This window comes from Artemia franciscana, chromosome 8 (genome assembly GCF_032884065.1).
Source record: "Artemia franciscana chromosome 8, ASM3288406v1, whole genome shotgun sequence".
NCBI lineage: Eukaryota > Metazoa > Arthropoda > Branchiopoda > Anostraca > Artemiidae > Artemia > Artemia franciscana.
In genome coordinates this window covers 28,950,914-28,965,125 of record NC_088870.1, presented here as the reverse complement: position 1 = coordinate 28,965,125, position 14,212 = coordinate 28,950,914, and the positions used below count along the sequence as shown (strand labels likewise).

The window sequence follows — 14,212 nt, the reverse complement described above, 5'->3', positions numbered from 1 at the left end:
TATAACTAGGTTGTTATACCTACAAAATTGCAAAAGCCTATAGCCATTACTGTTTTCTTTTCCTACACCAAAATTACCTAGGCTAGGATACCATCTATCCCTATTTCTACCAACCTGGGCATTAAAATCTCCTAGCAAAAACACCATATTTCTACCTGGTACCCTGTCTATTTGCTCCTGTAACTGTAAGTAAAATTCATCTGAGTCACTAGTATCTCCATCAGTTGGTTCAATGGGGGCATATACTACTATAACTGATACCCTAAACTTTTTAGTCATAAAATGAGCAATTAGTATTCTATTATTAATACCTTCCCAGCCTAAACAAGACTTAGCAGCTTCCTTATTCATCATGAGCCCTACTCCCTGTCTATGTACCCCATCCTTCCTTCCTGAGTAAACAAATTCTATGTCACCTAATTTCATGCTTCCTACCCCTGGGATATGAGTTTCTGAAACTCCTAATAAATCCAGTTCAAACCGTCTGAATTCGTCAGTCAAAATGTCGATGCGATAGTCATTTTTTAACGTCGTAACATTCCATATATATATATATATATATATATATATATATATATATATATATATATATATATATATATATATATATATATATATATATATATATATATATATATATATATATATACATATATATATATATATGTATATATATATATATATATATATATATATATATATATATATATATATATATATATATATATATATATATATATATATATATTATTTAGCTGAACAAACAAATATGCCTTTCGTGAAATACCCAAAAGCCCATAATAATTTCATCCCTGTTCTGGAAAAAAGAATAATTGAAAATGAAATGTATTTACGGGTATTATACATATTTATACTTATGTATAAATGTGTATAAATTTATACAAATTTCTTTTAACAAAATATATTTTTGAAAATTAAGCTCTAAATGAATTAGCTAAATTCTACGTATTTCTAAGTTTTTAGAAATGTCAGTATCTAGATACAAAGATAATCGCAAAACCAAAAAGGAACCAGTCAATTTAATTAGAAAAATATATAACAAAAAAAATATTCAATGCAGCTATGAACAGTGGCTATGGGTAACCAATAAGGCTAGAAACATAATACAATGTCGGAGAGAAAGTGATCAACATCATCTAGCCTCATCAAGCAAGACTGTAATGCTTTTCCGTGTTTTTAGTTTAATTCTGACTGCCTTAAATTTTGTTGACCCTACTATATTGAGTTTGTCCTGTGACCGTGCCGTGTGCCCTCCAAGACAGTGACAATTAATCTTTACTTTCAAATATATCGGCTATATAACCTATTTACTTTGAATATATTATGAAATAAGGTTTGAAAAGTCAGGTTTATCTTAGAAACTGGCTTCTTCTTCAGGAATTAAGCTAAAAAGATAACACATAGCGAACAAGAGGATATCACTCAAGGGATAGAGCATAAACACAAAACAGAAGAAAATAAAATTAAAAGCACGAAGGTAGAATTTGAGAAGGTTTCCAATACGCTCCCGCAAATTTTAAGTGATCTCAAATCTATTAAATTAGAAAGATTATATCAAAATAGTCCAAACAAATAATAACTTGGAAATAAGAAAATGAAATAGAAATTATAAATGAAAAAGAATCAAGGCAGAGCCAATCAAGATAAAATCTAGAAAAAAATACCCTCTCTTTTAAATAAGGTGTTTAAAGGAAGCATGCTGTTGATATTCATAGATAAACTCAGGAAGGTAATACTGTCAACGATTATGCCAAATTTGTCCATATCTTAGTAACAAATGTGGACAAGTGTGGTGAGAATGAAATCCAAACTTTAGTTGAAAATATAATTGTCTTGCATTGATTAATTGCATGATTCGTGGTGCCATCGGTTACCATCAGTTGCCATCAGTTAATGGTGTACTGCTAGTCTTAGTAGAATTGTTGGAAGCTTTGTATTCTGATGATATGTCGCTATTCTTCGGAGTTTCAAAATTGCATGTTGTATTGGTGTTTTGCACAATTTCGCTTATTAAGGTACCGCCCAATCACCTTGTACTTCCTCAGCAAGAATGGTAATAATCTTCAGCTGTGTCTGGATGCAGCTGAAGTCTTATTACCTTGCAGAAACTGTAATGCCTTCGCTTTGGAGATAGGGTCGCTTTTCCCTGTGTAGCTATGGAGAACCAATGCCCCGTGCACATAATAGTAGTATTTTATTTTTCATTGGAAAAATTTCACTTTTCTAGAAAAATAGATATTATTTATGAAGTAAGTTATTTCTAGTATGAACTAATAAGAAGCATTTTGTAATATATTTATAGTGCCTTCGTTCCTTTCCCTTGCTTAGTTTTTTGTTTAATTCTTTAATTATTGTTAAAAATAATGATAATAATAAATATCTTTGGGGAGCTGTAAATGTCTGTATTTATACCAAATTTTTGCTTCTCTTATTGTTCCTAAAAAGGGTAAGATTTGTATGTATTTATTTGGCAACTGATACAAAAAAAAAAAAAAAAAAAAAAAAAAAAAAATTAGAAACTCGGAGCCTCTATGAGAGTTTAGGGAATCCCATGCTAAAAAAAAAGGACTCACAGAAGAAGTCTAATAGAAGGACAAAGATCTTGTGCACAGAATAAAAGGAAACAGTATACGCAATATTTTAATTTGCCGTATCTTTAAGAGCTAAAAGATGGTAATACATGTGTGAAAAGTTAACCCTTTCCACATGTCACCATTTTCATTTTGTAACTTTGTTTTAAGCTTTATCCATAATTTTATGAGAAATAAAATTTGGCGTAGTGAATTAGTTCTGCTTTGGTTAAATGGATAATTTTTATTGTAGTATGCTGTTTCTAACGAGTGATGTTACCTATTATTATTACCTTTTTTCTTACAGGCTGCAGGAAATGACCCTCATGCTTACAACCCCAGACCTGTGGACATGACGAACTTGACATTGAGCAGGGAAATGCAGAATCTTGCTGAGCGACTGTCTGAAAACGCTCACGACATCTGGGCTAAAAAGAAAAAAGATGAAATTGAAGCTTGCGGTAGGAACTTTAGTCAATATATTTAATCTGGGCTTGGGATGCGTCTTTAAATACAAATGTGCGTGATGAGAATGAGAGTTGCTTTAGATATTAGTCAAGATTTTACTATTTTATTACTATCAAGATATTACTATTTACGGGTTAATGTAATAATGGAAATTCTAAATTATGTGACTGTCTGACTGTCGTTTCGTTGTGCCTGGGAGATTCCAGGTGGAAGTCAAATGGTTTGGATAGTGTCTACTTTTGGGCATGATATGAATTTTTGAGGAATGTGGGATGGCCTGTGGAAGGTCTGGATTTCTTGGAAAGGGCAAAGGATTAACTTTTATCTACTCAAAGCTAATCATTTCCATTATCAATGTTTCTTCAGCTAAATTTTGGGTTGGGAATTTAAATTTAAAAAAGAAGGAAAATAGAGCGTATGTATGTTTCAGAGGCTAAGAGGGCTTAAAAGGTTGAATCTGATTAAGAAATAATAGCTTTTTTTATGTCCACAGTTTTTTTTCAATAAGTTTTTAAAGTCGTGTTTTCGGGGAATTCGGATTTTGAAAAATTAAGTGCTTTTTTGTCTTAAGCTAAATTTTAAATGTCGCCCTGTTTTGTAAATACAACCTTTCCAATTTCTTGTAAAGTTTTAGTTTGGCTATTTAATTGTTTTGTTTAGTTTTGCTTGAGAATCCAGGCTCTGAGACTATTGTCAGCTTGGCTTTGACTAATCCATTAATTAGTTTTCTGCATATATTTTGGAAACACTCTAAGAAATTAAACTGCGAGAAGAAGGCATAGTTTAACAGTTCCTCCTCCAATCAGGACCGCTGAATGTGAATAACTGTTTTAAGTTTGGTTTTCTGTTTATCTTAGGTTTTCTATTGTATTTATTCTAGGCGGTGGAATCCATCCCCAAATGGTCCCCTACGATTTGCTGACTGATAAAGAGAAGCGTAAAGATAGAGAGCGCTCACAAGAATTGCTCAAATACCTTCAGTTTATGGGCTATAAATTACAAAGGTAAATTTCTCATTAGATCCCCCATTAGATATGATTGAACTCTATAAGTTGCAACGACTAATTGGACCATTGTAAAAATGCCTGCATGCTATGTCTACTATTAGGTCTTCAGTGAATTTAGAATTTTTCAAATTTGAATTGAATAATAGAAAAACTTACTATTAAATGAATCAGTGTGAATCAAAATTGATTACGTGGCGTAAGAAGGAAAGAATAGCTTTCCCTAAGCCTTTTGGTCGTGTTTCCCACTGAAACTTAAAATTATATGCATAAGGCTGGCTACATTATAATCAACAACACAATTCTAGTTTCAAACTGATTCTTTCATAAGCTTGTCAGTAACCTAGGTTGTGAAAAAAAGCTTGTGCGGATATCTTAGAAATACCGAAAATTTGCTTTTGAATTCGCAAATAACGCTAACTTTAGATGCGGGGCATTTTGGGGCGTTTAACGGTTAGAATACCTGTGCAATTGTTTTTTCTATTGCCAAGTGGGTAGCATCACGCAGATCATTTCAATATCCGAGTAACCTTTGTTTAGTTTTGGCCATCTACAGGAAAATTTTAATTGTAGATTGAACAAATTGGTAAGTAGCTTTTAAGTATGTTTCAAAATATACAAGTACACTTTGCCGTGAAACTATTCGAGTATACATTTGTCTGTTTAGCGTGTGATAACACAAACTTTACCTTGCTTACAGAGCTTGGGTGTTTTTTTTGTTTTGGGAAGAAGGATTTAGGGATAGTGACTGCAGATCCTGTTTAAGGTTACTACCATGGCCTTAGCTGAGGATATGTGCATGGTCATTGGCCCTTCCTGATTATATGAATCAATGTTGCACTTGGTCAATGCTTGTATTTTGTGTATTGTGGCCAATCATATGTGTGGAAACATATGTCTGGAAACGTGTTAAGAATAAAATTCAGCCATAAAATAATTCATATCACAGTAGATTTTGCTATTAAAACTTGAATAACGACTTAATTTGGCTTAGAAAAACCCTAATAACGCCTTTTGCCTGAATCATTTGCGGTAAAACGAAAATATTTAAGATCATAAATAGAACATAACATTTAAGTTACTGTAGTAGTTCTCAGTTTTGTTCTAAAACATACAAGCCAAGGCCAAATCTAGGGGGTAGGTGGTTTAAACTCCTCTTCCCCCGAAATGTTTACTCGATTTGTAAAAACGTAAAAAATGAATATAAACAAATTTTTTATGCGTACGGCCCTGATACAAGCTTTCGTTAATTAATACTTTTTACTATGAAACGACTTGTATATAACTGTTTTTACAATACTATAAACAACACAATGCATGAATTTATAGTATATGGTTTGCTAAAATCTATAAAAATTAAACAGCTTCATCAAATCACGCTCGTTTGGCCGACTCATTAAGGCAAATTACTATCGGTTAATAATAAATATTATTCGAAATTCATGCAGGGGCATGGTTAACGTGTATATAAAAGAGTCCGACGCAAATGTCTAAGATTTCACTTTCGTTCCTTGAAAGCTATCCGTGCGTTGTTTTGATGGAACATTTACCCTTTAGAGATTGGTTCACTTGGACAAATACATAATTAATTGTGTTTTTTTTTTTTATCAAGCTCGCTGAACTTAATAGTGAAAAGCAATGTATATGCTTACTCTAGTGGTTTTTTACCTAGCGTTTAGTCCCGACTGTCGATGGATGTTTCAACCGTGAAAAAATCTTTACAGGTTAAGCAGACAACAGCAGCAGCAACAAGGAGATGAGACTCTGATGAATGTTGAAGCTCGCACGGAAACTCGTTTTGCTTATTCCCTTCTTGAAAAGCTTATTAAATACTTGGATATTGCTTCTCTTAATATGAAGCACCTGAAACCATCTTCCAACTTTAGCTTGCGCAGCACATTTAAGCCGTCAACAAGAGATGTGAAATTTTTCACCAAGGTATTTTTCTGTTTCTTTTCAATATGATTTGACTTCCTTTAAACAGTCATTGTTTAATGTTCTGATTTATAATGTAGAACAATATCTGTATGGATTCATATTAAACTTTGAATTTTTAGTTATTTATAATTGAAATATATTCAGTTAACAACGACAAGGGTAAAGTTTAACCTTAACTACATTGCACTTATATACTAATATAGTTAAAGATGATGATTGTATTGTCCATCCAAGGTCCTTAAAAATCATGTGACTTATCTTTATCAAATTTCTTTTCCCACTTATCTGCTCCTTATTTTGGTAATCATGCCCATTTATCCCCACTTTGAAGGAGACACTATGATAACGAAAAGGTGTTATCATTCCATTCCTCGTTTAAAACTTTTAAAAACCAATGGTCTCTATTTTGAAAACCTGCCCCCCCCCCCTCTCTCCCGCTCGTAAAGTGTCTAGATATTGCCCTCTGATAGATACAACATTTTTAAGAGAACACAATAATAATACGATTTTTAATGTGAAAAATATTTCCATTAATTGAAGGTTTAAGTTTGCTATAATTCATGGTTTGACCAGAATCTTTTCAACGTGTCTAAAATAATATTTTCACTTCAACGTTGCAAAAAAAAATATTTCATTATTGTATGTTCCTGTATTCAAAATTTTTTTTTGTCTCGTAAAGTTTTTGATAGCTAAACACTTAGAGGAATCATGAATTTTTTCCTGGGTTTTCCATGGTTAACATGGTTATTCACACCACCATCGCAGCCAATGGTTAAAATTTTTCAAACTAACAGATACAACTATTAATTAAAAACATTACAAGAAACGATTCGGCAACGTGGATGAAGGACAACCCTGTAAACATGATTAATAGAAATTTTCTGCGCATTATAAACTGAGAATTGTTTTTATTATAATTTATCTTGTGAGGTTTTGTGCATACTCTAATGCTGTATCTGGTCCCATTAGCAGTGGAGACAATTGTCACTATTGCGACCATTGAATTTGAAAGACGGCTGAATGAATGACATGACTTTATAGATATAATAGCGTTTCCGTCAAAGTGGGAATGAATGCACAGAATAAATCCTAGTTTTTTTTTTTTTTTTTTTTTTGCTGTATAGATTAAACACTTCATTTTAGCCTAGCTATTTGTTCCAAGAATACATATCCATATTAGGACTCCTCTTAAGATCTTGAAGTCCTTGACTAAGTTTCAATAAAATCTAAGTGGTTTTATTTCGTATTAGAAAAGATGCTATCGATAGGAAAGTACCATAGACAAACATTGCTCTGCTGATTCACTCTATTCAGATTCTGGAATTACAAGACTTGAATTTTACACGACTCGTGGAATGTTAAAAACGTTTCAAGTCCCATTAAAAGTATTGTAGGATCTTTACTTAGTAGTATTGATATAGCCTTTGAAAATCCAAAATGATTGAAAATAATAGTCTAACAAGTTGTACCTTTAGAATAAGCCTTAATGCTAAGATGTAACGTACATTACTTTCTTCCCCCCCCCCTCTACTTTTTATGCTGAAGATTTGGTTTTTTGAAATCACATGTATAGATGGGAAAGGAAAAACTCTTGTAGTATTTGTTTTGATTAGCAAATAAGACATAGAAATTACTAAATTAAGATGACCTTTGTGCGATTAATTTTGGCATATTTTGTTGCAAGCGATTTGCTGGATCCATTGGCAGAGCAACAAAAATAGGAATATAAATTTACAGCAGCAACGTTAAACTTCTAAAATAACAAATAATTAACAACATGAGATAAATTTCGAGGTAGGCCACAGTAGGACACAAAAGTAAAATTATTTCATTAGTATAATTCAAATTGTAAATGAAGCAAGTGCTACTTATATCTTATTATTAGATAAAAGGTATTGAAGGGTTTTTACTAATAACAAAGTTTTGTGACCCAGATAAAAAAAGAAAGAAAGAAAGATGCCTAAGTAATAATGGAAATATTTTGTGTTTAATATAAGAAAATCGTCCAACTGTTTAAATCTTAACTTGCTAAAATTAATGAAGGAACAGACTTTAATATTCCCGACCGACGCTCGATATGAGCTGCGTTCAGCAAGCATAGAAGTAGTCTCTCGTTCTTCCTTCCCTTAAATTGAACCTAAACATTCAGGAAAAACTGGTTAAAGTTGTAGATATTATAAAATTTGATAAGATACTATAAAAATTGGTTAAAGTTTTTTCTTATATTTATTTCGTATTGTCAGTTTTCCTTAGGTATAATTATTAGAATTTTTATCTGATGATATTCTTCCAGTCCCCAAAAGTTGTGATCAAAAGCAGTGATTTAAGCGATTTCGAGCTCGATTTTTCGTAGACATGTCTGAATAAAAATGGGGGAAAATGTTAGTTTCACTTTTTTTCATATTTTCATCTTTCGTACAAGTAACTCAAGTTCTCTGAGCACTTAGACCAGGATTTTCGGAGGAAATGTTGGTTCAGGAATCTTTATACTTTCAACTTTCATTTTTTAATTAACAAAATATTTTCAATGTTTATCATGCTATAAGTCGTAAAATTTGCCACAGAGATCTGAATCGCGGATGAACTATGGCTTCCATAATATATAACTATTACAGTAATTCTCGTTACTCCATTACAAACTGGCTAAAAGAAAATAAAAATCACTAAAAAAATTAAGAAATTGTTTGGATATTTCTTCATTTTTCCTGCTTTGTTGCGGTATTTGCTGACCATTAGGAAGGAAGGTACTGCTAATATTCACTGAGAAACCGGGATTTTACTATCGTACTATTAAGATTCGTCGGATCGTTTTTAAAAATTGAGGGTTAATAAAATAAGGGATTCACCTTACAATAAAAATAATTTTCTTTGTCAACTATAAATATAATCTTACAGACCTGACGTTTAAATAATTGAATTTGTTGCTTATGCTTTTCTTACTCTTCTATTTAAATGACCTCATATTAATAATAGTTCTTAATTCTCATTCTCTTCTCGTTTATTCCTAAGTTTCTTATATTTTTCCTCCTCAGTTGTGTTTTTCTTATAGAACTAGTGAACGGTTTGATGATGTTAATTAAATTTATATATTTTCCTATATGTATATTGTGAAAATGTTATTTCGTATCTTCGTATTTAATCATTTGTTGATCTGTATGAACACGTTTCCTTGTTTGTATAGGTTTGTCTTCCTCTTATGGAGAAGTATTTCAGCAACAATCGTCATTATTTTCTTGCTGTAGCCACAGCTACTACTAGCGTTGGTGCTGCTTCTTTGAAAGAAAAGGAAATGGTTGCCAGTCTTTTTTGTAAGCTTGCCAATTTGCTAAGAGGTAAATTCTCAGTAATTGGAACCGACTCAAAAATTGCAGTCAAATGTCTTCAAGTCCTAATTAGGGGAACTGATGCAAAGTCCTTGGTGAAGAGCTGCCCTGAGTTTGTCAGAACTTCAATGCTGACCTTTTTCAATAGTGCAGCGGAAGATTTATGCCAGTGTGTTAATAATATACAGGAGGTATATACATATTTTTAGTACTAAATAATTTTTTTCTTATTTCAGTTCTTTAAATTTACCCTTTTCTGTAAATTTACCTGTAATTTATCATTGCTTTTGCTCCCCTCTGCTAGCTTAACTGTAAAACGCCCATAGAAACCAACAATCTATATAGCAGAAAAAAAAAACGAAATGAAAATATTTATTATTTCATTACCTAAAAAAGAGGGAACAAATTATAATTCGATAATGTGGCGTGCAGTTGGTGGTTGGATAATATGGCATCCTTTTGGTATGTACTCTGTAGAGCTGTGACATGCAACCATTGACCTAAGGATGCGGAGGTATTCCTGTTCCAGTCATAACTGGCCTATTCTATGTTTTATTTTCAAGTAAATACACTTGTATCCGTAAATAAAAACTTCTGGAAGACTCCTGGGAATAAAATAAATGATTTTTGAATAAGCAACTATGGGACGCATCCTTTTGTCTCCGATATGGAATTTGGTATTTGACAGATGTGAAACATTTAGTTAACATTTGAATCGTTACTTAAAAATCTTAGGGAGATTGTAAGTCCGTCAAACAAAAAGAACAAAATGAAAAAAAAAATAAAGAAACCCATAAACATACTCTAAGAGTAAAAAAAGCTATGCTTTGAGACGACCAATTTCTTAGGAGAATACCATGACACATTGCTAAAAAATTACACAGGTTTGATGACTTTAGAACACAAAGTATAATATAAACTTAGTAGAGTCTAAACCTAATTGAAAGGCTGTAGGACAAGATGGACTATTCGACGCGAAATCCTTAGAAACTAGGTAAGTCTGAAAGTTCGATCAACAATTTTGCTAGCTAATTAAAAGGACTTACTTAAAAGGGTAAATTAAAAAAGGAAAATATGAATCAACATATATATATATATATATATATATATATATATATATATATATATATATATATATATATATATATATATATATATATATATATATATATATATATATATATATATATATATATATATATATATATATATATATATATATATATATATATATATATATATATATATATATATATATATATATATATATATATATATATATATATATATATATATATATATATATATATATATATATATATATATATATATATATATATATATATATATATATATATATATATATATATATATATATATATATATATATATATATATATATACACTAAGATGATCAAAGAAATACAAGGACACACAGATAGCTTAAACATTCAGAACAACCGTATTACAGGGGTTTTATTGAACCAATGAAACCGTCTGTTATATTTAGCATATTTATAATATTTGTTGCTCTGTTTAAAATATGTCATTTATGTTATAAGTATGGCTTAGATAAGCCATGGAGTTGGTCAGAAATTAAATCGTTCTGTCTTCTTAAGTGTGGAAAATATATGTCGAAAAATAGTAGCTTTAGGCAATAAGCATTTTAATGACTTCGTCAATCATATCCTCGAGGGCCGTGTGCATTTTTTAACCATAGCCTTTAGGGCCTTATGCATTTTTAACCATATCCTTAAAATGTGTCTTATATGCATAATGAATAAATAAATTTTCAAATGGGGATAAGTCCATTTATTTAAATAGTGAAAAAAAACAGGTACAAAAGTCCAGATATTTCGATTACATATACACCGATAGTCATCAGCAGAATCACTAAAATAATATAATTGAAACTCGCATATTTATACACAGCAAAATAAATAACTTTTCCGGTTATTCACAAAATAATGAACTTTCGAAGCAACATCTTAAATCAGGTATTCTTTTGTTAGACCACACTGCCGTTCCAGGACGAACGAATAAATTTTCAAATGGGGATAAATCCATAAATGGATTTTTTAAAATTTGAAAATTTAATTGTTTGTCAAAGAACGGCAGTGTGTTCTAAGAATAAAATACCTAATTTAAGGTGTTACGTCGGCAATATTTGCATAATGATTTGGATTGCATCTAAGACTTAAGTTTTTCTATTTAAAAGTAAGACTTAATAATTCTTTGATATTTTTGTATTTAAAAAGTAATACAGAAAATACATCTTGTACCCTCGGCGCAGTAGAGTAGATATGAAAAAAAAGTATATCCAACATCAAAAATAACAGTTTTGCTTTGGTCTTTTTCAGCAGGCTCTGCTACTTTTCTTTGATTTATCTACGCCCTTGTATATTTTTTGACGATGTTTTGAGAAACTGTAGCAAATATTTCCTATGTAAATTTCAAGCAAAATCGACAGTCCTACAGTAATAATCGAAAATATGGTTATTAAATTAAATAAAACAATAGAAAATTTGCTAAGAAATGAAATGAGATTAATGAAATGAAATCTTTCGAAGTTCAACTGAAGTTAAAGAAAGCTGAAATATCATTGTCTCCCTCGTTTTCGGTCTGAAATTATTTGTAACTGTTACCCAGTAGCTGCGTTTGTGAAATTATTTGAAAAAACCTAATTGTCAAGTTAGTAAAGGTAATTCCTAAATTATGTTCGTTAAGTTACTAAACCCAATTGCCAAAACCTTCTCTGAAAGCTATATTCAATAATGAGCCTTTAATGGTTAAAGTTAAATATTATTAATAACTAAAAATGTAATTACCTTGTAATCAGTTTGATAATTTATCCAAAGCAACTTTTACTTTTTAATTGTCCTGAAAAATCCAAAAATTGCTTTTTGGCGAAAAATGTGAATACACTTTCATTTTATAACAATCGATCAACTGCTACATGTTGATACATAGTAATTTTAACAAATATGAAAAAATGTAATATATGAATATCGGTGGCCTTGAGAAAGAGAGCTGAACCAATCTTTTGTTTATAGCAGAAGCAGTTGTGACAACCACAAGCGCAGTGTCTGGATTTTTTATGGTAAAATCTAGTTTCATACTACTGCCTATATGGAGACATTTTGGGAAGTTAACCTGTAGGATTTTCTTGTTGGCTATGGGTAAAATGAAAAGGTGTACGCTGTTCTACTTATTTACTTATAAATAATTACCCTGGAAGAGAAAGCTGCTCTCCAAGTTATTTTAAACTTAAATTTAAATGCCACACGGCCAATATGGTTTGTATAGGGATATATTCCGTTTCATTTATTTATTTTTACTTAAAATAATAGGGACTCCTACAAACCCAAGATGTTTATCATACCTTTGTTGAAATATCACACGACCAATAGGGTACATTTTTTCTAATCTTTTTCGCGATTAACCTTTTCTCTAACTCTTGTCGTCAAAATTTCATTTCTTTTCAGTCTAAATTGACATTGCTGCGTGGGACTCACATGAAGACTTGTACATCACTGAACTACATTCAATCGGTTGTTCTCCCTGCTCTTACTGCTCTTTTTGACCATCTTGCGGGATATGAATTCGGCCGAGATCTGCTTCTTGATGATATACAAGTTGCTTGTTACAAAATTTTGAATTGTCTTTTCAGTCTAGGTACTGATATTAGAACTGACGTAAGGTGAGGGTTTTTGACATATTTTATAAAAAAAGTTTTTGGTTAGAAAGTGAATGATACATGTATGTATTATTTATTGAATACATTTGTGTGTCGTGAATACATATGAACAAATTTCTGTGTTGTGTGTCGTTAAAATATTTAGGTGTTTTCTCTCTCTCTCTCTCTCTCTCTCTCTCTCTCTCTCTCTCTCTCTCTCTTTCTCTTTCTCTTTCTCTTTCTAATCGGTGACAGATGGTGTAGCAATGCAAATCCTGTAATAGATCTCAGCCTGCATAGTTGTCTTCATTTTAAGACTTTATACCATAAATAATCAGCAGAGCCGCCAAGTTTGACGTAGCTATAAACGATACCAAAAGCTAACTGCAAAAAATGACTTTCTTGACCTACATATTAACTGGCAAACACCTATTAATACCGTGTTTTTCTTTCGTTTTTAAGATTGGCTTCTATATGTCTTCAAAACGAACTAAAATGTGTTTCTGAACAATTTTAAAGGTTTTTTAGCGGCTCCCTTATCTTGAATGATACTTAGCGGAACTTTAAATAATCAAAGTCGGACCACAGTCCTGATAATAATTTCTTTTGTCTCAAATAAGGGAATTTATGATGCATTTATTGATCTATTGGCGGTTTGCCCACTGAGGACTCTTACGTAGTGATCGATGGCTCTATCTTTAAGCAAATAATAAAATATTAGCAGGACCAATCAGGTAAAGCGTAAGTTGGTTTCAGGCAAGTGGAAACGCAATGAGCCGATGGATTGCTTGTGGCAGCCATTATGCCTTGACTAACTTTTTTTAAGGCGCAAGCGAGCTACTTCTTTTTATCTTTATTATTTTTCTACTTTGAAATTTGGCGGAATTTTGGAGTACTAATCATTAATTTACTTGTAATCGTTACTTTTATTTTATTCAGGAAGTTCGTGAAGACAGAGATGGATCGACATAGACCTGCCATTGGAACTTGCCTTGGAGCTTTTGCGTCGACTTTCCCTGTTGCTTTCCTAGAGCCACATTTAAATAAGCATAATTCTCTTTCAATCTGTGGAAGACTCCAAGATCACTCTCTTGAAGCGCAAGGTGAATGATTAAACGTTTAGAAGTTTTTATTCTTGACCTCGGACTCGTAAAAAAAAAGAAAAAAAAAAAACTTTTGTCACTTTTACCTTTGTGCTATCTGATTTGATTT

At 31.4% G+C, this 14,212-nt stretch overlaps 1 protein-coding gene across 1 annotated transcript in view; it reads left to right on the top strand.

The window, feature by feature from the left end:
- LOC136030251 (ryanodine receptor-like) overlaps window positions 1-14,212 on the top strand; it is a gene marked incomplete in the record, with an annotated part of 328,739 nt that overhangs the window by 203,411 nt on the left and 111,116 nt on the right. The window contains 6 exon segments of the mRNA XM_065709092.1: window positions 2,899-3,052; window positions 3,940-4,063; window positions 5,788-6,001; window positions 9,183-9,515; window positions 12,810-13,024; window positions 13,940-14,103. Coding sequence (XP_065565164.1) covers window positions 2,899-3,052; window positions 3,940-4,063; window positions 5,788-6,001; window positions 9,183-9,515; window positions 12,810-13,024; window positions 13,940-14,103 — 1,204 coding nt within the window.